Source organism: Diadema antillarum, unplaced genomic scaffold, assembly GCF_040938485.1.
Source record: "Diadema antillarum isolate AM-2024a unplaced genomic scaffold, OU_Dant_1.0 seq00001956_RagTag, whole genome shotgun sequence".
NCBI lineage: Eukaryota > Metazoa > Echinodermata > Echinoidea > Diadematoida > Diadematidae > Diadema > Diadema antillarum.
This window is the reverse complement of record NW_027272616.1, coordinates 105,859-131,192: the sequence shown is the minus strand read 5'-3', so window position 1 is coordinate 131,192 and position 25,334 is coordinate 105,859. Positions and strand designations below refer to the sequence as shown.

Here is a 25,334-nt window from a genome sequence, read left to right as displayed (position 1 = left end):
CACTAGAAAGATGTGTTGCACGATATTAAATCACTAACTTCAGTTTCAGATTGTGCAGGCCATGTACACCATGATCGCTCACAAAGAGCAAGTTGTTTTGAGAGATGACATGGAGCTAAACGTTGATATCAACACTTCCTGACAATGGACTTTGATCAAATTTATATGAGTGATCGGAAATATACTATCAAGTATTTCTTGCAATTAGTGGGGAATCTCGTCAGTAGAGTTTGTGAATCTACAATGTACATGGACATGAAAGTATATTAGTGCTGCATTGACAACAAATCATTGATTCTATCAACAATAAACTCAACAAGAATTTTTTTTTTTCAGTGTTCATCACCTACAGCTCCCGGAGGGACCTCAAACAGCAAGTTACACTACAGTGGCATGAGTGACTAAACTGCAAAAGGGCAAGGTACATAAGAAGCCTGAAATGGCTCGATTATTGAAGCCATCGCCAAACCAGCTGCGGAATCTTTTGCAAATTTGCAGAGGAACACCCCGGAGTCTGCCACCCAAAACCGGGATCCTGCCACATGGGAGAGCTTTGTCACGTACCACTGACTTTAAAAGACAGGGATCGGGGCAAAAGGAGGAGTACAATGTTGGCCCAAAATACGACAGGGATTATTCTCCCGCCAAGAGATACACGTCAACCCCAATGGTGGAGGAGGAGGAGGAGGAGGCAGCTGAAGGAAGGACGGACAAAAGAGATGATGCTTCGGAGGCTGATCCAGTAGGTGAACAAACTTTTGGACAAGTGTCAAACAAGTTCAAGCACAAGGTAAGTGAGGAGAAAAGAATATTTCCACAAACACCATGAAAAAAAAAGAAGAAACAAAGTGAGAGGGGGAAAATGCAGCTTCTAGTGTTTCACTAGTGTGGAATGGAAGATTGTACAACATGAAAATTTGCATACATTTTCTCTCATGACAAGTGCAGTGAGTTGGAGTCGCTGTGATGATAATATACAATGTGTATGTTTTTATTTCTTGAAATCGCAGCAGAATATTTATAATCCTTGTTCCACTTGCTGCACATGACTTGAGATTTGAAGTGATTCTATACTAAGTATCATTTATTGTGTTCACAGTTCAAACCGCTTGGCACGGACCTGATAGAAGAGCTGGAAGAGGCGGAGCTTGGGGACGACTGGGTGAAGCCGGAGGTAAAGAGACACACCCCCATCTTTTACGGAAACCAGATGAAGAAACTGGTTAGAGAAGGAAAGGTGAGTGTGAACTTCACTGATGTTGAGATTCTCAAATTGAAATGTGTTTAACGTTCAATATAATTTCAGATGATTCAGGTAATGAAAACATAATGTATGAGCTGAAATTTTTGTGCACATATTTTATCATAAATTGCTAGTTGCTGAACAGTTTGTGTCGTTAATTTCACAGTTGTGAGGGTCTAGTTATTGTGTCCTCACCTTACATGAAATTAATTCTGTAATTCTCATGACATTTAGTAAGCTGTCATATATACAATTTGGTAAAATTATAAATCTCCTTACATATATGCTTATTATCTGTGGATGTGTATTTTTTTCGTATGTTTGAGGAAGTATTATTGAATTTGTTATTACCTCCGCCAAGGGAGGAGGTTATGTTTTCGTTACCATTGGTTTGTTCGTTAGTTAGTTCATTAGTTAGTTAGTTCGTTTGTCCGTGTGCAAAATAATTCAAAAAGTAGTGAACGGATTGGGATGAAACTTGCAGGAATGGTTGAGAATGACACAAGTCACAAATGATTAACTTTTGGTATTGATCCGAGAATTTTGGGGGAATTTATGAAGGATTTTTGATATTTTGACAGGTAGGGTCAATGAACTTGGGAGTTCAGGCTGCGCATATTTGAGGTTTGCATGCGCGCACTGAAGTGCGTGTTCTAGTTTCTGCTAGGGCGCGCCGCACCCTAGCAGAAACTAGAACACGCTGAGAGAACACTCTGAGAGCGCCGTGCAGCTGAGGGTTTGTGATGTAACAAAGGCTTCTATATTAGGAAATCGGTCGACTTTCAGCACACAATGCTCCATATGTATCTATATGGGTGGAAATCACTGATATCTCTATGGAAGAACAAGATCAGTGGTGGAAATGAGCTGCATACTTGGCGGAGGTCTGCACTCTGAGAGTGCTTTTCTAGTTTTAACTTATAGTTTGCTTTTCTTTCAAAAGTTTTGATTTGTCCTTTGAAATTAGGAGACCAAATTAAAGGATAAAAGAAGTAACTGCTTTGTGTTGGTTTAGTTAACTCATCATGAGAATATAAATATTCTGCAAGAAATTAATTTTATGTTGTTAGTTTCCAAGTCATGTTAAGAAGCACAGATGACATGAATGGTTCTACCAGTTGATTTTTTGAAACTGCTTAAACATTTTTGAGCCAAAGGAAATTTCAGTCTGCAAGGACCACCATCTGTAAATAGATATATTCCTATGTTTGTGGAAATGTTAATTCTCATGTTTCTTTCAGATTTCATGTTTTTCTACCACTTCTCTACAATGTCTATTTTTGTCCTGGTTATTGTCACCTTTCAGCTTTCAGAAGCCATTGAGATGCTTGAAGTAACTATGCTGAAAGAGGCAAAAGTCTTCCCGACAGAGTTCAACTACAACGTCCTGATTGGGGCCTGTGGAAGGGCTGGCTACACAGACAAAGCCTTCAAACTCTTCAACAGGGTAAGGTGCTCACCTGCACAGGTGCCACAGGTTAAATTTGGGCCTAAAGGGAAAGTGGTAACTTTGTATAAAAAAAAGGAAAAAAAGTTGGTAGTTGTTGTGTTTTCGGTGCACTTAGCATATTATATTAAAGCTACTATGCTGCGATGTTTTTAATTTCTAGAATTTTTTAGCCAGTGGAACTTTGATCTCAATATTACCGTTTGGTTTATCCTGTAGTACTTTTAAAATGCTAGGTTTGTAGAGGTTGGTGGTACTGTTGGTGATGCATTTGATGTCTAAATTTTCACTCTTTGGAGAACTGTTACATCCGCAACGCTGTTCAGTTCCTGAACAGCGTTCAGGAACTGATTGTCCACAGCATAACGTCACTCTTACAAGAGTATTCAGATTGCTTCCCTTCCTAATGAGTTGCCCAACCCCTGCATTTAGTAAAGTTTACAGCAATATTGAGACACACACATCTAAACACACACTTTTGTTAGTCTTTCTTATGCCATTTGCCCTGTTAGTGATCATAGGTAGAAACAGAGAAAGTTTTTGTTTTCCCCAACCAGATGAAAGAGAGAGGCCTCCAGCCATCAAGTGTGACCTACACATCTTTGTTCAACGCCTGTTCCCAGTCTCCCTGGGCCAAGACAGATGGACTGACTCGACTCAGAAAGCTTCATCAACAACTCCTTGAGAAATCCATCACGGTACCTCAATGCAATGAGTCAGAGAAGCTTTACCTTAAATTGTAGAGAGGTGCATTTGAGCAGTGATATTAAAATCAGCTCATTGTGTGTACTTGAGATGCTATTATGTCAATTTTTATGTCAATGTACACACTCAACAAAGTTTTGAATAAGAATATTGAAATGTGCTCAAGAATTTAGAATGGTATTTCAACCAGAAGGATGCGCAGAGAATGAATTTTTGAGCAATAATCAATGGTTATAGTGTATTGTCAGAGTGACTTTCTGATTCTAAAGTGATCTTGTGTAACATGTAACTAATGCTAACCCAGTTCATGACATTACTGTTATCTTGTAGTAAAATGTATAAGATGGCAAACAGTGGTGTTTTGATGAATGTGGCCTTCAAATTCTGCTTACATTTTCGCCAAACTCCTCCATGTTGTTAACAGGTGAATCTCATTACACACCATTCAATGATGAAAGCCTACGCCAAGTGCGGCGACCTGGAGATGACCTTCAAACTCTTCCGCCACCTCCTGGACGCCGGGGTCCAGCTGATGCCCAAGAGCTTCTCCTTCCTCTTCTTTGCCTGTGCTGAGGACAAAGAGTCGGGCTTCCTCTACGCCGTTGAGGTAAGTACTGGATGAACTTTGACCTCTGCCTGAGGATAGAGCGGTCCCTTCACTTTTGCGCTTTTTTTTCTCTTCACCGTTTACCCTGGCCCTCTGTCATGTTGCTGCATTACTTGTGATTCTCAGAAAGATTGTGGTTATATTTGATAGCAGTTTAGTCTTGATGTCAAGACTAAGTACTTTAGTTACTAACTAATGCTAAATTATCACAATTCTTGTACTAGTTAGATTTAAGCATCAAAAAACATAAAAAAAAAAAAGCCATATGCACACAGATAGATATGTGAAGGTAAAAAGCATAGCTGCTAATTTGTACAGTTTTGTGATATTTAGTTGTTATTTTTTTATTCTTCATCAAGAATAAGGTAATATTTGTTTTGTAAAGAATTTTGTCTGAAATTCAATGTGAAATGCCAAGTATGTGCACTCTCCCCATATTGTAACTGAACCATGACTTTTGCCCTTCGAAATATTTTCGTACTGTGATTGAGTATGTTATTTTTCTTCAGAGGTCCTGTGCTATGGAAACATCGCTCTGTGCCAAAGGCAGTGTTACCTCTTTTATACTTTGGCCTTTGTGGTTTTTTCATGACGATGATTTAAAAAAACATAAAACATAACACAAACGTTAAGAAAAAAAGAGTGTGACTTCTCAAACAAACCGTTTTGTTAAAACATCGCTTAAATTGATATCAAATCTTTCAGAAAAACAGTTCTAGTACTATTAGTACTATTGGTGCTGGCCTGGGGCAGTGTACATTTTTGTTGCCATTTTTTCAATATTTTCACACTCAAGAATAGCAAAATTCATGAAAATTTTGTTTTGTTTTGAGTTCTTGTTCCAAGTGATTCATGTATTTTGGATGGAAGATCTTTCAACTCAGTAAATCACTTTATACATGCTTATGTTATCTAGTAAGAACCATTACTGAAATAAGGGAGCACAGCCATTCCTGTACATGCATCTTCATCTAATATTAGGGTAGTTCTTTAATGGTGATTCTATAGATGGCAATAGTAGTAATGAGGATTTATACAGAAATGATGATAATGATAGGATGAAGTTTGATTTGGATTTCAGTCTGCAATTGAAATGGCTTGTCACAAAGATTGTAAGCCAGTGTTCCTTAATATGCACAAGACTGTGTGTTTCTTTCAGAATTATTGCTGCCCATGGGAGAGGTTCTTGCCTGCCAAAATATTCTGGTTTGTCTAAAATTGCCAAGATGAAAGATTCTCTATTCTGTCCCTGTAGGCATGGAGGCAGATGCTAAAGCAGGGGATCAAGCCAGATGTTTACATCTACAACCTGCTCCTGAGAACCACAAGAGACTGTGGCATAGGAGACATGGAGACGGCCAACAGAGTGCTACTGAGGAGCACCCCAACTGTGGCTGATCGAACTCAGGCTCTGGAAGAGGGGACAAACAGCCAGAGCAGGAGGATGGGAAAGAGAGAGAAGTTGTTGCGGCGGACCAGGAAGGTCGTGCCACTGTCCGGAAAGAAAGCGGAGTTGGTCGTCCTTGAGCCTTTACCCGTCGAGGCGGACTTTGAGGAGGAGATCGGTGAGGTCTCCTCCCCAGAGGATCTGTGGCTGGATGACAGGATTGATGAGGAGGATAGGGAGACAGCTGTTCTGCAGGACAGGACTAGACCTAAGATGACACCCCTTCAAGAAGATAAAGTCATCCGTCATGTACCCACATTGGTAGGAGGTCATTGGTGGGAAGCAGATGCCACAGCAACAGAGATTCCCAAATCACCAAGCAGTGTGGATAATCGCGAGGGCAACCTCTCTACCGTGACTGTTCCAGTCCCCCTGGATGTTCAGCTCGCTCCGGCCGACATCCTCCGCCCCTCGGAGGTCCCCAACCTCCTGGACATCTCTGCAGACATGAGCAATGTCCAGTCTCTGGCCGCGGTCAGCATGCCCTCGGATCGCCTCGCTCTCCTCGGGGAAATGCAGGGATTTCTGGAGCACATGAAGCACAATGATATCAGACCAGACGTCAAAGGCTTGTCCATTCTAGCGGAGATCTTGCCTGCAAAAAAGCAAGAAGAAAACCACCTGCTGAACTATGTAATGGATGAAGGAATCAAAGTTGACATTGATTTCTACAATGTGTTCATCAGACGAAGGACTAGAAGGAAAGACCTAAAGGGTGCCAAGGTAACTTCAACTGAATTTCACCTTCCCAGAAAGCATCATATGAAAATGCAGTGCTCATTTATACATTACAATGCTGACAACGCAATAAAAAAATATTTGTTTATACTTTCATGTCTTTGCTGCCATGAATGAAGGGACTTGCTGAAAAATGATATTTCCCCAAAGAAATAGTTTCTCTTATGATATAAAAGAGAATAGAATTCATATTAACAAGTTTTCCTGAATAAATACTCTCTGTTAAACCTTGTAATGCTATGGGAGTGGTCTTTCCCTGTGTTGCATGCAACAGCACTCCCAGGTTTGATTCTTAGAAGGCTAGATTAGTTCCACAAATAATTCATCGTGTACTATGTTATTTTTTTTTCCATAGTAGTCTACAGTACATCAAACACATACACCCATTTTGCATTTTCATACATAACATCATGCATGGATAACAGTGCCTCCATCTGGAGATTCGTAGGCAGGTACACTGTCTTTATGAATGTTAATTGTTGACAGCAGGATATTGGTGACTAGAACATTCTCCTCCTCCTCCTCCTCCCTGCTTCCCCACCTCCTCCTCCTCCTCCTCTCCTCTCCTCTCCTCTCCTCCCTCCTCCTCCTCCTCCTCCTCCTTCCCTCCCATCCTCCTCCTCTTCCTCTCCCTCCTCCTCCTCCTCCCCTTTTCCTCCTCCCCTCCTTCTCCTCCTCTGCCTCTCCCTCCTCCTCCTCCTTCTCTGCCTCGCCCTCCTCCTCCTCCTCTTTTCCTCCTTCCCTCCTCCTCCTCCTCCCCTTTTCCTCCTCCCCTCCTCCTCCTCCTCCCCTCCTCTTCCTCTTCCTCTTCCCTTCCTCCTCATCTTCCTCCTCCTCCCCGTCCTCTCTCCGCTCCTCTGTCTCTTCCTCTTCCTAATCTCTCTCCTCTTTCCCCTCCTCCTCATCCTGCTCCTCCTCTGCCTCTTCCCCCTCCCCTTTACCACCTCCTCCTCCTCCTCATCATCATCATCATCATCTCCCTCCTCCTCCTCCTCTGCCTCTTCCTCCTCTTCCCCCTCCTCCTGTCCACCTACACCTCCTTCTCCTCTCCCCCTACATCCCTGACTGGTTATCGCAGAATATCCTGGTCCATATCCGAGAGCAGAAGCTGTATCCCAACCTGCGCACCTACGTCAACCTGGCAGCGGGGTGTGCCAAGCCAGAAGAGGGCTTCCGGCTCCTACAGGAAATGGAGGTGGGTGGAAGCAGGATCTGCAAAGTCAGAAAACTCAAGTTATACTGCAAATATATTCCGAAAATATTGATTTAAGATGAACTATAATGAGAGTATTTCACATTGTTGAAACCTTTGTGATCTGGATTTCATTGTAATTGATGTATAGTCATTAAACAGTTATTGAATATAAATAGATGTAAGGTCCTTTGGTCAAAATTGTGAAAGTGTGAATAAAGATTACCATTGTGTCAAGTCATAATTTGCAAACAGAGCCCATTAAGGGGTAAGGAACAACTATGAGTCGGAGGATAGTTTTCCAATTTGTACTTGATTAGCAATTTCAGCTGATGAATGATAATTTATTTTGTATTCATTGTTCCATATTCCACATTTTTGTACAAATTTTACATTCCATTTGATTTAGAAAAAAAAAAGTGTTACATCAATTTGAGATAGAATTAAGCAAATGTATAAGGACATTATCAATAATGTCTATTCTGAGGATCTACTAAAAAGCAAAAGCTTTCAGGCTATAGGCTCCATGGGTATGAAGCGTTTTGTACAATGTGTCAATGTCATTGTCATTTCAAGTGGTATCCTTTAAACTTCTGTGGAAGAAAACTACTATACCAAAGAAGTTATGTGTAGTAGTGGTTAAAAAAACAAAATACATAGCAAATTGCAACGTGATGCCAGGAAAATTATTCTCTGTAAGTCATGCATGCCATTCCATTATGCATGCACATTATATATTTCAAATATATAATGTGCAACTGCATGCAACTGAAGACCAGACTAATTTAGACGAGTGTGACTTGCTTCCCCTTTGTGTCGCAGGAGTCGGGTGTCCAACCAACGGGTCATTTGTATGGTGCCCTCATTGGGGCGACCCAGAGACACAGGAATTTCCCGTACCTGATGGACGTGCTGAGACACATGGAGAAGACGGGAGTCAAAGCCAACGAGAGGATCATCACACAGTTGGAGCGCATCGCCAGCTTTGGAATGGACAAGGTGAGACAAGCATGTTTGCTGTGAGGCTGTACTCGGGGGAAATTACAGCAATTCTTGATTATAAAGAGACTACATTTGAGAAGTGAGCGGTGCTACTCATGGGGCTGAGAGACCTGTATGCAGTGAATGAGTATCTCCGAGTTTGCTTTGTTTTTGATTGTCATTGTATGGTATACTTCAAGGTGGAACATTTGTGAATTGCAACCTACAGCAAAACAGATGACACCTACAATACCAAGTATTGCATATGTGTCATCATCATCATCAACATCATTCAAAGTCCATTTTTCCCACCCTGTTGGGTTGGACAGTTCATTTCCTCGATGGCTCTCCTTCAGGTAGTCTTGTCAGTTGGGTTAGTGTAGGTAATATTACGGGTAGACACTTTTCTGTCTTCTTGGATTGTTTCCTCCCGTGTCTGAAGGGGTATCCCACGTGGATTCCTCCCAGCAACCAGGAAATTTCCTATTCTCTGGAGCTGGTGGATCTCTTCCCTCGCTCCTGTCCACATGTCCACACCATATCTCAGTCTGCTCTTTCTCATCTCCTGCCCTATCCTTACCGGGCCCATTGACTGGAGGAAATTTTCATTTTATGCCTCCACCAGGAATTGTTGTCGGAGGCATTGTGTTTTTTGGTTGTCCCTCAGTCCGTCCGTCTTTCCATCCCCAATCAATTTTGTGTACATCGTAACTTAAGCACTGCTTGAGGTATCCAAATGAAGCTTTGCATATGTATGTACTAGTGGATAAAGCTGTATCTATCAAATTTTGGGCCCATATGCTCCAGGTCAATTCTAAAATTTCACTATTTCCTCCATATCTGTACAATGCATGAAGGTATTTTCATATTTCCAGATTCAAATGTGAGAAGTTAGGTCTATAGATTTAATGCTGTCTAAATAAATGGATTTCATGAAGATGTAAGTCATGAATTATAGGGCTAGGTGTGGGATAAGTGTTTTATCTCTTTGGTTCTCTTTTAGTTTTGGTATTTCTCATCTTCCTTACAGGCTAAAGAAAATAAAAAAACCCATCGACCAATCAATAAGAAAGAACTGAATCAGTTCCGAGGCTTCTACACTATGTGGTTGACTCGCATGGAAGTGGATGTACCGGAGCACCCGTGGAGCAAATTCAGGACTAGACAGGGAGATGGAAGTGAGATCAAATTCCACGAGACAGCAGTGTGAGCAAGGATGCAGACCTGCAATATTTCTCAACTTTTCATAGTATCATGTGTTTGGTATACTGGATAACAAGGAATGTTTTGCGAGAGTCAAGATTTGCGAAATTAAAATGCCTGTGAAGAAAGTTCTTGTCTACACTATACGCATTGAATGTTAAGAGGCAACTCGCGAAAATTTCATGCCGTGAAAAAGGCCGTTGGCTTCAATTCACGAAAATTTCATGCTGTGAAAATATTGTGTTTTAGAGTATATTCAGACCTTAGGCCTGGACATGTTGTTACTATTGAGAAACAAATAAACCAATAAAAACCTGCGGTGAAGACCTCAAGTCTTTGTAGTCATGCATGTTCCAAGACAATGACTACCAGATTTGTATTTCTACAACTTGTGACCCATGTGTGGACAAACACTGGTTTCAGTGGAGCAGTGTAATGAGCGATATGAACGTCTACCAAAGTGACTCTGCATTCGCCATTGTGAAGCCTGCCAGAAATCATTGTGAGGCTCTGATGATCCAACACTTAAAAATACCATGTAGGTTTGACATTTAAGTACCAATCAGCAAATCGGACACTCATAATCGTATGACATCAAGGTGGTATAGTGGTTAAGTCCAAGGGTTTGTAAACCGAATGTCTTGGGTTTTAATCCCACCTCTAGTGTTCATCCTTGGACAAGATGTTTTTACCCACGATGTCCTTGGTATTGATAAATGTACCTGGCGATGCTGGTGTAATTATAATGGCAGGGCCCTCTGGGTTAGCAGTGTTAACACTGAAGAGGCTACCCTGGGATGGATAAGATCATATATTTTTATAGTCTCATTATCATATCATATTTTACCATATGTTATATTCTCCCGTAGTCATAACATGCTTGGAGGATCTCCCAAGGGAGAAGATGTTCATACAATGCTGTTGAAAATTACGACCATTGAAAGTCAGAGTTGAGTCTAAACACGCTTCATCTATCAATCCCATAACGCAGTTCAGATGATGATTTGTGTCTGGATTTTGTACACAGAATGTTGGTACACGTATACAGAACGTTTAACCTCAGGATTTGAAATTCTACATCAGAAATTTATACATGTAAGTCACTTGACACTGTCTGAGGTGGTATAGTCTCTCTTCAGAGCATTTCAAATCCTTTGGCTTCAGTGTGCTATATGTTTCTTCCCTCACTTTCTGTCATTCACCAATTGTAGTCAAACAAATTTGTGTATTGACTTTGTGCTGAAGGAAGTGGAGTAAACAGATAACTTTCTTTGAAATACATGTACATTGTATGATGACCAGCCATCACCAATGCAATTCGATAAACTTCAGTTGTTGCAAAGACCTATCTATACCTAATTGTGTTGAACTGTGTCCAGCATAAACAGGACTATTGATTTTTAGTAAAAGAAAATTGGCAATGTTAATTGATTTTGTTGATATCATTATCAGTGGAAAGGCCGTATTATTATCATTATTATTATGACCCCCCCCCCCCCCCCCCACATTGCTGTGGTTAGATATTAGATTTTCAGATAGAGTGAGTGAAAAATCACGTAACAATTACAGAATTTGGTTGGGGGAGGGCATTCTTTGACTTGCTAGTAAATGATTACTCAACATTTTATTATGCAATGTGCTTTTTGTTTGAAAAGTTTCCAAATATTTCAACCAAAATATGGACCAGATCATTGAATTCCAATTCTAAGGGGGTGTTGCAAGAAATTTGCAATGAATAACACATCTCCAAAGTCAATTGCAAGTCTTGCAATCGATTGCAACTTGACTTTCTTGCAGCGCCCCATAAGAATGTAATGGCTCCTTCATCTCCCCTCCCACAAACACTGCCCACGCTTGATCCCTGTGCTCCCTCACTTGCATGTTCCCTCAATTATTGAGTTACAGTGGACTCCTGTCATAACAAAGTCCTCGGGACTGGCATTTTCTTTTGTTATATCGAAATTTCGTTATAATGAACAAATAAACAAATAAAAACATAGAGTGGATATTGATGGGGTCTGAAATTTTTACTTCGTTGTAACCCAAATTTCGTTATAACTGTGTTTGTTATAATAAGAGCGCACTGTACATGATGTTGTATGTACTCCCCCATCTCCTTTTGAAAAAAAAAAAAAAAAAAAAATCCTGCATTAAATAGCCTTGTATGACACTTCCCCCCCCCCATCCCCCATATACTGAAAAGCTGCTTACAGTCCAGTAATCTACAGGTGGCTCAGGGGCTTCAGCACCCTTATGAAAAGAACCATTCTCAAAGGCCTGGGTCAACCACAATGTTGAATGCACAGATGCTTGTGTGCAATGAGATACATGTATCACTTTCTTCAGGGATCACAAGACCTATACAGTGGAGAAGTCCACTGTGTGAGTTTGTGTGTGTGTGTGTGTGTGTGTACCATCCCGATTGATTCAGTAATTGTGATTTCTGTAGAGTTAACGCTGTTTGCAACCATTGTAGGTTTGTGTGTACATGATGTACCATTTTTGTGTGTTTGTGTATGTGTGTGTGCATGTGTGTGTATATGTGTGTGTGCGTGTATGTGTATTATGCATTCAACACATCTTATACCGAGTACAGTACTGGGTAACAGAATGAATATTTATCATACTATATTTGTATTTTCAATTTGTAATTTCCTTTTAAAAAAAAGTTGTACAGCCCTCTAGAAGATATATGTAGATTATCTGGAGAGTATTAAATGAGACCCTACTGATCAGCTTTACAGGTACAGTACTCTCCGCGTAATCGGGTATCGCTTAAACGGGTACTCCGTTTAATTGGGTAGTAATGTCAAAATCAGTTCCAATCCACATTAGAATTACCTGATAATCGGGTTGCCTCTCCGCATAAATGGGTAAAAAAATTTTCTTCTAATCTAATTTCTACCCACATATTATCGCAGATATAACACTTCAAGAAATCATGATTGTCAAAATTTCCACGGCTAATCGCATTTTCTGTTTAATTTGCAAAGAAGACCGATCATTTGGGGAGTGATTAAACATGAAAACACATATGTACCAGTACCGACTTCCCACACGTAAACGAACATTACGCATGTAGCTGGCACTCACAATTGCACAGACGGACATGAGTTGAACACACTTGCGCTCCTCCCTTGCTCCGCAACAAAATTCACAATACGAGATGTTTGCAACGAAAATCAGGCCATGCACCAACTCCAAAATTTGACTTTTCCCAGTCACTTCTCGAAAAGTAACCCGACGTTCTACGTGACTAATGCACGCAAAGAGACGTGTTCATTTCGGAAAACGCCTGTGTGTTAGCGAGGAGTCCATAGTCAAACGACAAAGTTTTCTGAAGACACATTGTTCATAAAAAGAGTGTAAGTAATTATTGCTTGTAACTGAGCAAGTGTAAGGTATGTATAATGTGCCGTGCAAGCACGCGTCTTCAGCATACAGTGTAGATGTTTGGTGCAGTGTACAATGCATGTACATACACATTGTGTGTGTCAATTGTGAATGAGACGTGTTCTTCTGTTAATCGGGTACTCCGCTTAATCGGGTAAGAAACGCTCTGCTCAAGCCTACCCGATTATGCGGAGAGTACTGTACTTCAATGGAATAATGCCTTTCTCCAACCCTGGCAAAGCTCAATCAGCTTTACACCATTGATAACAGATCAAAAGACCAAGAAGATTAGTGATCAGTAGTGGTTATTAGTATGTGCAGGCCTGTGAGGTGTGGTGTGTGTGTGTGTGTGTGTGTGTGTGTGTGTGTGTGTGTGTGTGTGTGTGTGTGTGTGTGCGTGTATGTGTGTGTGTGTGTGTGTGTGTGTGTGTGTATGTGTGTGTGTGTGTGTATGTGTGTGTGTGTGTGTGTGTGTGTGTGTGCAAACAATGTCACAAAACTCAACTCTGACAAAGTGAAAGTACAACTGTAGTTCATTTTTCTAGCCACATTTCTACAAATTTCTTTGCATGATTTTATCTTCAAAAAACAAGTCTGAAAAGGGGGGGGGGGGTTGGGGCAAGAAGTTAAATCTGGAAACCACTCTAATTAGACTCAAATTTCCAAACCATGAAATATTTTCCTCATATTAGTTTTTATTTCAATGTATAAAAGTATATTATATATTTTATGTTCAGATACACCCTAGTTAAGTAAGAAGTTAAGTTGTGCTCACCTGAATAGCTACCACTTTATAGTTACAAACACATAACCATCACATTTTTACCAATACGCATCTTTGGATAATACATCTGTACAAGCAGTACTGTATGTCATATAATATTTCATTATTATTGTTTGATACAGTGCACTCCCAATATAACGAACATGGTTATAATGAAATTTCACATACAACAAAGTAAAATTCAGGGCCCAAAATTATCAGCTTGATATCTTTATACACTTTATATATTTGGATACAATGAAATTATTATATAACAAAGGGAAACTGCTGGTCCTAAGGACTTTGTTATAACGGGAGTTGCCTGAACTGAAATGGAAAGGAAATATGTCCAGTAAATCATTCCTTGCTCTTACTCTCTCCTCTCTCACTTTGGAGTAAACTTTAAAAAAAAAATGTCAGATCATAGACTGATAGAATTATATCGGAATAGTTAATCTAGCCTTTCCATTTCCGACAGCCAGTAACCATTGTACATGGTCTGTACAAGAGTTCAGAACTATCTCTTCGGTCAGTTGGTGAACAAAACACATAAACTTGATGATTTATCACATGATTTTCATGAAGAAAACCATTATTGCATAGCCCTCTTAGAGATAATGTACACAGGGTCAGAACTTATCCTCAGCATTTGCCCCAAATTACAGAAGAACAAATAATAGAGTTGGACAAAACAAAGCAAATGTGGGTTTTACCCTATGTATTCCACCTTGGATGATGACATAACCATGACAATAGCATTATCCTCACAGCTGCGCTTCAGTTGATTGCTAAACTGTTCATATCCACAAAAAAAATGTTTCAAAGTAATACTGATTTACACCAGGCAAGAATTTTACAGGTATAACATCATCATCATCATCATCATCATCATCATCATCATCATCATCATCATCATCATCTTCATCACACTGACAATCTTTGCACCAGAATGACTGAGTGTGTTTAGATGATAAACAATTCATTTTTTCAAGTCCATCACAGATAATATAACAGCATGTATATCACAAACTGTATGTACAATCGTGTATATGCAAATGATGCCACACTCGGCTTTCTTTATAAATCCAAGCTATAAAAACTACACTGTAGCAAAGGTTTGAGTCGTATAAATCACATTTTGAAATAAATCATGTTTTGGGTCAGCACTTCTTCTATCATGAGCTGATAGTGTACCTTTGAGAAATCTAGTAAAGTCTTGTGAGAAGATTCTTGTGTGAATTTACAACTTTTTATTGATGTAATTGCAGTTCTTCATTTTTGCTCATTTCAGGAGAACTGCAAGAAATTAATCAAAACCTAAAGGGAATACAAACCTGTTTTACATTGAAGAGGCAAAAGACTACATAAAGAAATTTTACACAATGATCAAACAGTGTATCAAAGGTCTGGTACTGATTTGATGGTTTGGATTAGCAGAAAGATTGATAGAATATGTGAGTAGTCGACTGAGTTGATGTATGGAAAGTACAATGCTTAATTTGACATTTTGAAATTATCATTATTGCCATTATCATTGAACTGCCATAATATTCACTATCACCATCATGTGATCTTCAGAAGGTAACTATTTGGGAATCTGATCATTTCCCCTTGATCGTTGACCCTTGTCCCATCACCCCACGGCCAACCAGCTTCTTGAAATAATCACCAATACGTAACATCCAATTTTCCCAACAATGTTTTGAGCTACTTTCAAAAAATGGAAAAACTCTTGACATTTTCACTTAACCCCCAAGACCCAAATCTTTCCCCACAGTATCATTGTGCGCTAATGCATGCATAAACCTAGTTTGATTAAGTGTATGCATTGATTAATATCCATGATACAAGAAAGTAGTGTAATTTCAGCCAAACAAGAAGAATTTTAGCATTTTAACCTGACTTTTGACCCTTGACCTTTGACCCCATGACCCAAAAATTCCCAAGGGAATCATTTTCAGGCAGTACATGCATATGCACTACATCTCATGAATATAACTTGAGCAATCTCTGAGGTATGGAGGCATGGGGGGGGGGGGAAGAAATTTTTAGCACTTTCCATTTGACCTTTGACCTTGAGCATGTGCATCCAAAAGTTAATAGGCACAACTTCGCCCACTCATACATACATATGGTAAGTTTCATTTGGATACCTCACATGGTTATTAAGTTATGCTGTCCAAAAAATTGATTAAGGACTGAAAAACAGACCGAGGGACGAAGGACAGACAGAAAACCCCAAAACAAATGCCTCTGTGACACTTCGTGGTAAAGGCATAAAAAGACCTACCCTAATGTTAGTGAGTGCAAGCTGGCATGATTAGTTGTCCCCATAGAGAAGTATTATCACCACAAATATGTCATGGTCATGGAACATATCCCGCATAAAAAGTCTTTCCATCAAAGAGTCAATTTTGATGAAAAACCCCCTTGGTGCATTGCAAAGGAGTTGATCAGCACCATTTTTTAAGGAGCTAGAACTGTTGAGCTGCTGACACTGTCTCACAGCCCATTATCCAGGGGTAGACAGGTAGGACTATATTTGTAGGGTCCAGCGTCCTCCAGAACACCCCAGGGAGCACATCTCCAGGGGTCATTTGTGGCATTCTGCCAAATCCAGAGTTGCTTCTGCAGACTGGCCAGCAAAACTTCATGTTCCTCATCATAGGCAAGGTTGTTGACCTCTGTCGGGTCGGCCTCCAGGTCAAACAGCTCCCACTCTGGCCGGTAGTAATACTCCTTGAGCGTCTTGTACCAGTTGATGGGCTGGTGGTTCCGTGTCCGGTTGAGGATATCCTGGAAAGTGTGCGAGATGTAGAAGTCCTGGTCGATGGGAAAGGGCATGCCAAAGTTGAGGTTGTGAATGAGGCGATATCTCGGGGTCCTAATGACCCGTTGGGGGTAGTACATGGTGGCCTCGTGGAGGTCATGGCTTGAGAAGCTGATGTTCCAGCTGACCGGTTCATCGGTCAGGGCAGGGAGAAGGGACTTTCCCGTCAGCTGCACTTGGCCCTTGAAGATTTTGTACTTTGGATAATTGATGCCAAAGAAGTCTAGGACAGTTGGTGTAATGTCCATGAGGCTGATAAATGCGTCACTAGTCTGTCCCCAGCGCTCCTTGTGGAATGGTGACGAAATCATGAAGGGCTCCCTCGACCCACACTCGTAGAGATTGGTGCGACCACTTGTGAAGGGGATACCATTATCCGAGGTGTAGATGATGAGAGTGTCATCAAGATGGCCAGCTGCCTCCAGCTCTTTCAGCATTAGGCCAACACCTTGAGTTTAAAAAAGGAGTCACAGGTAACTCATTATAGATAAATGAAGAGAATCCATACAATCACAGATTATGATTTGGCTATGATTCTTTCCTTAAAACTATCCGGAATATATAAGAAAAGAGGGGAAAATCTTCCTTTTCACAGTTAATCCCAGTCATGTCGTTCCATACAGCTGGTGACTCCCATTGTAACACAAAGTCCACGGGACTGGCAGTTTTCTTTCATTACACTGCACTCCCATTATAACGAACATGGTTACCATTATATAACGAAATTCCTGTTACAACGACGTGAAAATTCAGGCCACAACATTATACGCTCTATGTTTTTTTATTGTTTGTTCGGTTATAAAGAAATTTCAATATAAAAAAAAAGGCCGGTCCCGAGGACTTGGTTGTAACAGGAGTCCACTGTATAACAAATTTTGTTAAAGCAAAACAATTATTCAAGAATAGCATGGATAAGTCAGCATTACAACTAAATGAAATGCAGCAACTGAGATAGTTTACCTTGTGCATGTTCTACAGATTATACCATAATGCTCATGTTTTGTTCATGACCTGAAATGTTTTGCTTCGTGTGGATAATCCTGAGCAAATCACAAGAGGGCTACTTGGTAAATCAACAGGGATGAGTGATTGTTTTTTATCTCTACCCACCCTGGTCAAGCCTGCTGGCAGTGGTGTACTGTGCTGCAATGTCCGCCCTCGCTACGGGGGTGTCCTGGACATGGTATGGAACAATGACATCATTGGGGTTGTAGTATGTCGGGGTCCAGTCTGGAATGTCGCCCATGTTGGGCTCTCTGTTTCCAAACTTTTCACAGAACTGACCATACTGGGGGTCAGTATGGCCACATCGATGAGTGTCATGGAAACCAATGTACAGGAAGAATGGCCTGTGTGAATGAGGAAGAACAGGAAATACAGTCAAACCTACATTGTATCTTAGCGACCACCTGCCTATCATGGCCACCTGCTATATACGACCACTAAAAACAATTCCCTCCTCGAGAAAAATCATGTTAAAAAACCTGTCTATAGCGGCCACCTGTCTATAACAGTCACTCTTTTCATCTCCCTTGGATGGCCGCTATAGACAGGTTTGACTGTATGAGATTTTCCTTTGTGTTCTCTAAACCATATAATGCCCCTCAAACGGAAGATGCTGAGGAAAAACAAATACAAGAAAGTAAGCAGCAAATCTATAAATGAAAGAGCTAAAATTTCATGATAGTACATAGCTACAGTAATATGAGCAATTGTTTACAGAGTCCTAACATAATAGTTTGAATTACAATTTCATTCTCTTCTTCAACTGAGTTAGAATCAACCATGCAAAATGTAACTGGAATCAGGTTAATAGTTCTCGCTGTACTTATTTGCTGGCCAGTAACTCTACTAAAACTGTTATTTGTCAATGAGTGCAGATGTCACACTGATAACCAAATCCTCCTTAATCCCATTGTCTAATTCTGGTCTGTACGCGAGACTGTCGCATTGTTGCGCCCAAGTGAACCATCTAAATTCCATTCAATATAAGTCTTAGGCAATCAACTTTTGTATTGTTCAAAGAGTAGCCTGGCAAGCTGTGCTGCAAACTGCCTGGGTGTATAAATGGTATGGAAAAACTTTTTTTTTTCCAAGCATATCTGCCCACTTACTTGGTATCATTGCTCTGTAAGAATTCTCTTGCAAACTGCTTAATAAGAGTGATGTTCCTCCCAACCTGCATGACAGGGTAGCCCGTCGCCGGTGACTTGTTGTAGTCATATGGGTACACATCCAAAGGCCCCACGTGCATTTTGCCTATGAGCCCTGTGACAAATGCAAATATGATGAGTTAGCTAGGTAGTGTATCACTCAGTAATTGGATAGACATGTCCACATGATGATGGACCATTTGTAATGTTCTCCTATGGGCAGAGCATTGTGGGATGTTCTACCGTTGAGAATACATTTGTGTTTTAACAACTGGCAAATGAAACAGAACAAGAAAATGATACTGGTTACCATGCAAAACTTTCTGGGCTCAAGGCACAAAATGCAGCATCATTTCACTAAAATCTCTTGAACTGAGCAGAAATTGGCCCTTTCGTAGGACCTATTCTATTTATGCACATATGCATTTCTTAAAGTCATCACAGCGTAAGTGGCAGAAGAGTCAGGTTGTCGTTCTTAAAACCAGTACTCTTCTGAATGCTGTACAACAAAATAACTTTAAATATTGAGGAACAAGAGAACAGAACATCCTTTTCATCTTCTTACAACTGAATACAATAAACAAATGGAAACTCTATGGTGCAGTAACAAGATCAACCAAGCATGTTGCACTGTAAGCAAGTATATAACAAATGAACCTGAATATGGCATCACTTTCTACTTTATCAGAGGAACAGGGGAGAGGTTCACTTGAGCAGTGGTCAGTTAACATCCCCTTCTCCCAAAATCCTGTTAGAAGATGAGACACAACCTCCACTGACCTGTCCGTATTCCGGCTTGGCCGAGCAGCAGAGGGAGGCTCTGGACCTGGTCAAAGGATTGGAAGTGGTGGTAGCCATTGTGGAGACCATACATCCCATTCTGGTGCTGTGGGAGACCCGTCATGATGACTGACCGGCTGGGAGAGCAGCTACTGACAGAGGTGTAGGCATGCTTGAAGACAAGGCTTCGCTTCCCCAGGGCATCCAAGTGGGGGGACTTGACCACCGTGTTGTTATAAACACCGAGCTCGAAGCCAGCATCGTCAGCTACAACAAAATATGTCAGATGAGATCAAAGACCATGAATTTTATGTATCGAGCTATAATGTCGTTAATATCATTTTTGGAGGTTTTGCCCTCTGGATTCTTCTATAGCTTTCACTGTGTATTTTTTTTTTTTTTTTCACAGTGGTTATATGGCTGAAAGAGCCATGCAGAATGAAAGCAGATGTGACAAATTTTTCATTCTAACTTAAATGTCTCTTCTGTTAGTGAGTCAAAATGTGTTGATCATTGACAATACAAAAGAGGATGTAGAAATAAACTAAGAAAATAATTATTTTCTTATGCCCCTGCATGGTTGGAATGATGAGTTATGAGTGGCGGTACAACATACAATAAAGTTATATAGAGTACAAATGTAGAAAGTAAGAAGGCATATAGAAACCAGTCTCATTACCATTTTACTGATTTGTCCTACTGCATTCGACCAGGGAAAGAGCATTTTTTTTTTTTTACCATGGGGAAAAAAAGTACATATAGACTCTATATGATTATGTATGTAATTATAATTCACAACAATCTGGCAAGGAACACAAGAGAATTCAAAAGAAAATAGATCAAAGCTTCCAAAATTCATGCTGGTCAGAAGTCTGACAACTAATGAATGAATGAATGAATTTTCTGTACATCAACAGGATTGAAACTAAGCTGCCTATACAAAAAAAAAAACAAACAAACAAACAAACAAACAAACTAAGAAATCAAGCAATTTAAGGCTACAAATGTTTTTTGAAGTCATACTCTAGTAGGGCCTATCTAGGCCTAAGCCTGGGTTCTTCTACAGGGTAAGTCCAAGATAAGGTCCCCTCAGAAGGCAAAATTTCATCTTTGCTCAATATTGACATGTTTGGTATCATTTTGAAGCTTATGAGTTGAAGTTTTGATTTCCATGGAGGAAAAAATGATATTATGTAAATCTATGCAAATTTCAAGGGCTTCATTTGCATAAATGTGAAACACAGCGTTACGTATGGGACATTTATAAAAATTCATATCAATTCAAAGGAAATCAAATGATCTTTGATTAATATGTGGACAAAAGAAGTTCATCACATAGTTTAACTTGGTATGAAAATTTAGGGATTATGCAAATGATTATGCAAATTAGCTCGTGTCCTATCATGAGATGTCCCATACGTAACAAAATGAGGTCATTTTTTTAGGTTTTTTCTAAAATTGCTAAGGTTATTTTAATGCCCTTTTGTAAAGTTCTAATTTATTGTTTAGAGAAATTAAATACCAGAGAAAAAAGAAAAAAATGTAAAAGAAATATATTTTAGTAGGCATTGAAATACTGTTACGTATGGGACAAATGCGTTACGTATGGGACATCCTCATACATATTGCATGTGAATGCATGTAGCTAGCTGGGAAGGTCTCTCAGTGCACAAATGGTCAATCATTCTGAAGAAAGCATCCCAATATTGTAGCTACTTTTTGAGTTATAGACACTTGAAACAATACATTAACTTGACTGAACAATTTTCAGAAAGGGGGAGGGGAAAATGGCAAAAGAGTAAATCAGCATTAAAGGGATGGTATAGTTTTTTGTAGAAATGGGGATTCAGTTTTCAACATTGAGATGATTGGAAACCAATTATATGAATTACTTAAGAGCATACAATCCTAAGACTGGAGGAATTCAAAGCTTATGTGATGGAGTTCCAATTTGAAATGGTTGTGATATGATATATATATAAAAAATAAAGTAAAATGATTTTTTATTTATTGGAAGCGATACACAAATTGCCCTTATTCAGTTTTCAATAGTAGCCACAACAAAATTCATGGGTATACATGTACATACTGAGGTGTGACTTGAATCAATGACCTGACTGCTAGACAGACATATCTACTCGATCACTGGGGTTCCACGCAGCAGGTATTGCTTATTTATCAAACTTGATATTTCTTGTGTCAAGTTGTTTTTTATTGAAACTGAATGGCAAACTGCCCTTCATCAATGGAAGTAAACACTTTAAACTATTCAATTTTTCAGTAGTAACTATCCTGATAAAAATAGGGCATACATACTAAGGTTGGTCATAAAAAATATAGAATATGATTAAATGTGATTATGATGGTAAATATCTGGGGAATATTGTTCCCTTGTCAATCTGGATCAGTATTTGAGTAATTTCAACTGATTCCACCTCAATAATTATGCAAAAATTTGTTTATGGGTATTTTGCAAAATTATTTTGCAAAATACCCATAAACATGGTTCTCCACACACTAATCGAATGGGGGACAAATGGCATGCATACCCAGGTTGGTCATAAAAATATAAAAATATGATTGAATATGATTATGATGGTGAATATTTGGAGAATATTGTTTCCTTGACAATCTGGATCAGTATTTGAGTAGTTTCAACTGATTTTACTTCAATGATTATACAAAATACCCATAAACATGGTTCTTCACACACTAAATGAATGGGGGACAAACTGTCCCATACGTAACTGTCCCGTACGTAACATGTCATGTCTGTCTTTAATTAGAACCTGTAATTAGAGCTTTTTGCCTAATGACATGAAACTTACCTGTGATAATCTTGAGTGTTGTGACTTTCATCACAGTGAGTTACAAGTTGTAGAATGATATACTTTCAGAGAGTTTTTAGGTTGAAAAAAATGTTCAAAAAAACAAAATTTTTCTGGTCCCATACGTAACGGCACATATTTTCTCTTCTAGAATATAATTGTCAAAGTCATTTTTCTCAATTTTTTTACATGATTATACTTCTCCTAGATATCAATCACCATGATGAAGTTCAATATGATCAAAGGCCATTAACACTATTTTTCAGGTCATAAAAGTCTCTGAATGTCCCATACGTAACGTGAGCGTTATCTTGGACTTGCCCTACACTGAATCAAAGGACCTGATTATCATGTATTTCATTATAAACTGTCCAGACTATCCCAGATATTTCAGACATTTTTTTTACTAAAATTTTTTTTTTTGATGGAGTCAAAAGGGGCCTGAGCTTTCGATCCTAGCAGGATCTTCGTCAGAGGCAAAATGACAAATAGGCAGGGGAAGCAATCACATAAAGGACTAAAGCTAAAATGCCAAGGTTCGACCTCACGTGCCAAAATTCGACAACACGCAAACGCAATGGCCCGAATTCACGACGGTGGTACAATTGAAACCGTGGTTTAAACCGTGGAAAAGACTGTAGTTTTGTATGGGGCGCCAAGTGTCGCATGGCCTATTTTGCTACAAAATCAGTCATTTCTCATTTCGTCAACGGATCGATTTTCATCGACAAAATGACTGATTTTGTATAACGAAATGGGCCATGCGACACTTGGCGCCCCATACAAAACTATTTATGTATGGTCTTTGTCCATGGTTTAAAGTTAAACCATGGTTTCAATTGTACCACCTTCGTGAATTCAGGCCATTGGGTTTTTAATACATATGTAGGAAGGAGGCGGTCAAATTTTGGACGGCATTATATATGGTTGAATCACGGGAAGCTTGCATGCTTTTAAATACATGCATCAAGAATAGTCAGGGAGAGCGAGGGACACAGAACAAAGAAAACAAGTCAAAAGGGAAGGGTTGGAGGTCATGGGCAAGGAGCCCAACCAACAGGTAAAGGGAGGGGGGTGGACAGACAAAAGGCACAGCGGAGGAGGGTCAGTAATGATCCCTAGGGAGGCCTTAACCGCACCGGCCAGCGACCCTTTAAACTGTACCGAGTCGTTACCGGTTAGCTAGGCGCCCCGCACTGGGGTGGGGGTGGGGGGAGAGGGGCAATCTGTGAAGGATATAAGGATGAATGCATGGGGAGGAAACATCAAACAAGATAAGGAACAGCAACAGAGGGATAAAGAAAGGAAAAGAGTGAAATATACAGCATGAACTACCCGGTGTTGAGTACCGGTAATGAAGGGTGGAGGGGGGGGGGGGGGGGGGCGCTGAGCAAGCAGCGAGCTTGAACCTGCACACTGGTATAATTGCCAAGCAAGAAGAGGCAACAAATGCAACTTACCAAATGGCCAAACATATCAAACTTATACTGTATTAGATACTCTGACTGCAGGGTTTTTTTTTGTTTTGTTTTGTTTTGTTTTGTTTTGTTTTTTTTTTTTGCTGGTGGCTACGGTACCAGAAAAAAAAAAAAAAAAAAAAGTTTGGATCAGGGAGGTGGAAACTTTCTTAATTTCCATCTCCCTGGCTTGCTTGGATTAATACGTTATTGTACTCTTTTGTAAAACAAGTAGACTCTACACAAAGTTACCAATTAACTTACCCACGAGGACGAGGACATTCTTGGTTGCAGAATATGCAGACCCAGTAGAACCGGAAAGTAAAATGAATGCACACAAGAGCCAGTGGTGGGAATTCAGAGAAGAGGGCCTCTGATGGCAGTGATGCCACTCGTCACCTGCAATGGTCATTGTCAGTTCTTGGTGTAGGATATCGTCTGCTGAGTGAAAATTCCTCTGTCAGGCAACAACGCTGGGCGGCCAATCTCTAGGTAGAATGGCAGGAGAGTAGTGGAGGGAAATATCTCTGCACGACTCTGCCAAAGACCTAGCTATGTCAACAGGTATGCCCTTGGAAATCCTCGCAAAAATTGGGAATGCCGAGATGCGCTGGCAATCATTCCGTCACAGAGATTACATCGCTTCATGCATGCTCTTGTGTGCAACGTGCACACAGTTAGTTACCTGTGTGACTCAAAACGGTGTGACTACTGCATGCACTGTTTTGAAGTCTCGGCAGCCAGAATGACCCAAACTGGCCCCCCGGATAACTCGACCCTAAAAAGTACGGGCCAAAACGCTGGACAGCGCGGCCGGGGTTTGAAACGTTTGCAATACGACAAAAATCTCGACCCGATTTACTTAGTATATAGTAACCAGACGAAAACAAACTTTTTCCTTGAATGTGGGAGTGGTGTGCAGTATTACATAGGGCCTTAAGTTAGAGGGAAAAATGTTTCGCGAAGATTTTCACTCAATTCCTTACTCGGGTGGTTGGGTGGCTTTGGGTGGCTCTTGTTGACTGGGTATATGTAGGAACCAGTGTTTGACAGAACAGGGTTACACAAATGCATGTTATGGTATTTATCATCATATCAAATGCATGTGAAGGGATTTCGTAGTAGGATAGTTAATAGAGCGTAGAGAATATAATCATTCTACTCACCATTCGTTGATTCTATAACACACAATATCTCCCGCGTTGCTGAGCTGCGCCTGGAGTCGATGTTGCAGGAAATGGTCCTCCAATAATTGAAAGTTCAGTTATTGCACTTCTCCCGTTTGGTAAATACACAAGAACATAACGCGACGCAAAATTGATTCCCTGAAGTAGCACAATGATGAAATGACACAATGTTGAATGCTCCACGAGACGGCGAAATTAGAGATGGAAAGGGAAATTGATAGATTGAGAGAGAGAGAAGTTCCGTGCTTTCACGTCGAAAGCTGGTCAAGAGGTGTGGTGTGCGTGAAAAGTTGATTTTTGTGAATGGATTTGTAACATGCGTGCGAAACTCCTTCGAGACGTGGAGCGAAGAAAGAAGGAGATTGGTTAGAAAGGATGTC

The 25,334-nt window shown here is 40.1% G+C and overlaps 2 protein-coding genes across 2 annotated transcripts; one reads left to right on the top strand and one right to left on the bottom strand.

Annotated features, from left to right (window-relative positions):
- The first annotated feature begins 667 nt into the window (after positions 1-667).
- Positions 668-9,570, top strand: LOC139713390 (pentatricopeptide repeat-containing protein 1, mitochondrial-like). The gene is made up of 9 exons (XM_071625126.1): positions 668-790; positions 1,100-1,237; positions 2,550-2,690; positions 3,248-3,388; positions 3,820-4,002; positions 5,258-6,172; positions 7,266-7,382; positions 8,202-8,378; positions 9,391-9,570. The coding sequence occupies exons 1-9, from the start codon at positions 668-670 to the stop codon at positions 9,568-9,570; spliced, it is 2,115 nt and encodes a 704-aa protein (XP_071481227.1).
- A 6,374-nt stretch (positions 9,571-15,944) lies between these two features.
- LOC139713385 (N-sulphoglucosamine sulphohydrolase-like) lies at positions 15,945-24,366 on the bottom strand. The gene is made up of 5 exons (XM_071625121.1): positions 24,032-24,366; positions 19,483-19,749; positions 18,664-18,817; positions 17,660-17,898; positions 15,945-16,997 (listed from the first exon to the last, which is right to left on the bottom strand). Exons 1-5 carry the CDS (start codon positions 24,177-24,179, stop codon positions 16,222-16,224), a joined length of 1,584 nt encoding a protein of 527 aa, XP_071481222.1. The 5' UTR covers positions 24,180-24,366; the 3' UTR covers positions 15,945-16,221.
- Positions 24,367-25,334: the final 968 nt, after the last annotated feature.

Excerpts from the sequence above, each read along its gene's own strand:
- LOC139713390 (XM_071625126.1), top strand. The coding sequence starts at position 668 with ATGGTGGAGGAGGAGGAGGAGGAGGCAGCTGAAGGAAGGACGGACAAA. Across the intron at positions 6,173-7,265 it reads AAGACCTAAAGGGTGCCAAG|AATATCCTGGTCCATATCCG; the intron begins GTAACTTCAACT and ends TGGTTATCGCAG. Across the intron at positions 8,379-9,390 it reads CCAGCTTTGGAATGGACAAG|GCTAAAGAAAATAAAAAAAC; the intron begins GTGAGACAAGCA and ends TCTTCCTTACAG.
- LOC139713385 (XM_071625121.1), bottom strand. The coding sequence starts at position 24,179 with ATGACCATTGCAGGTGACGAGTGGCATCACTGCCATCAGAGGCCCTCT. Across the intron at positions 17,899-18,663 it reads TTACAGAGCAATGATACCAA|GCCATTCTTCCTGTACATTG; the intron begins GTAAGTGGGCAG and ends TCATTCACACAG. Across the intron at positions 16,998-17,659 it reads TGCCAGCAGGCTTGACCAGG|GTGTTGGCCTAATGCTGAAA; the intron begins GTGGGTAGAGAT and ends TTTAAACTCAAG.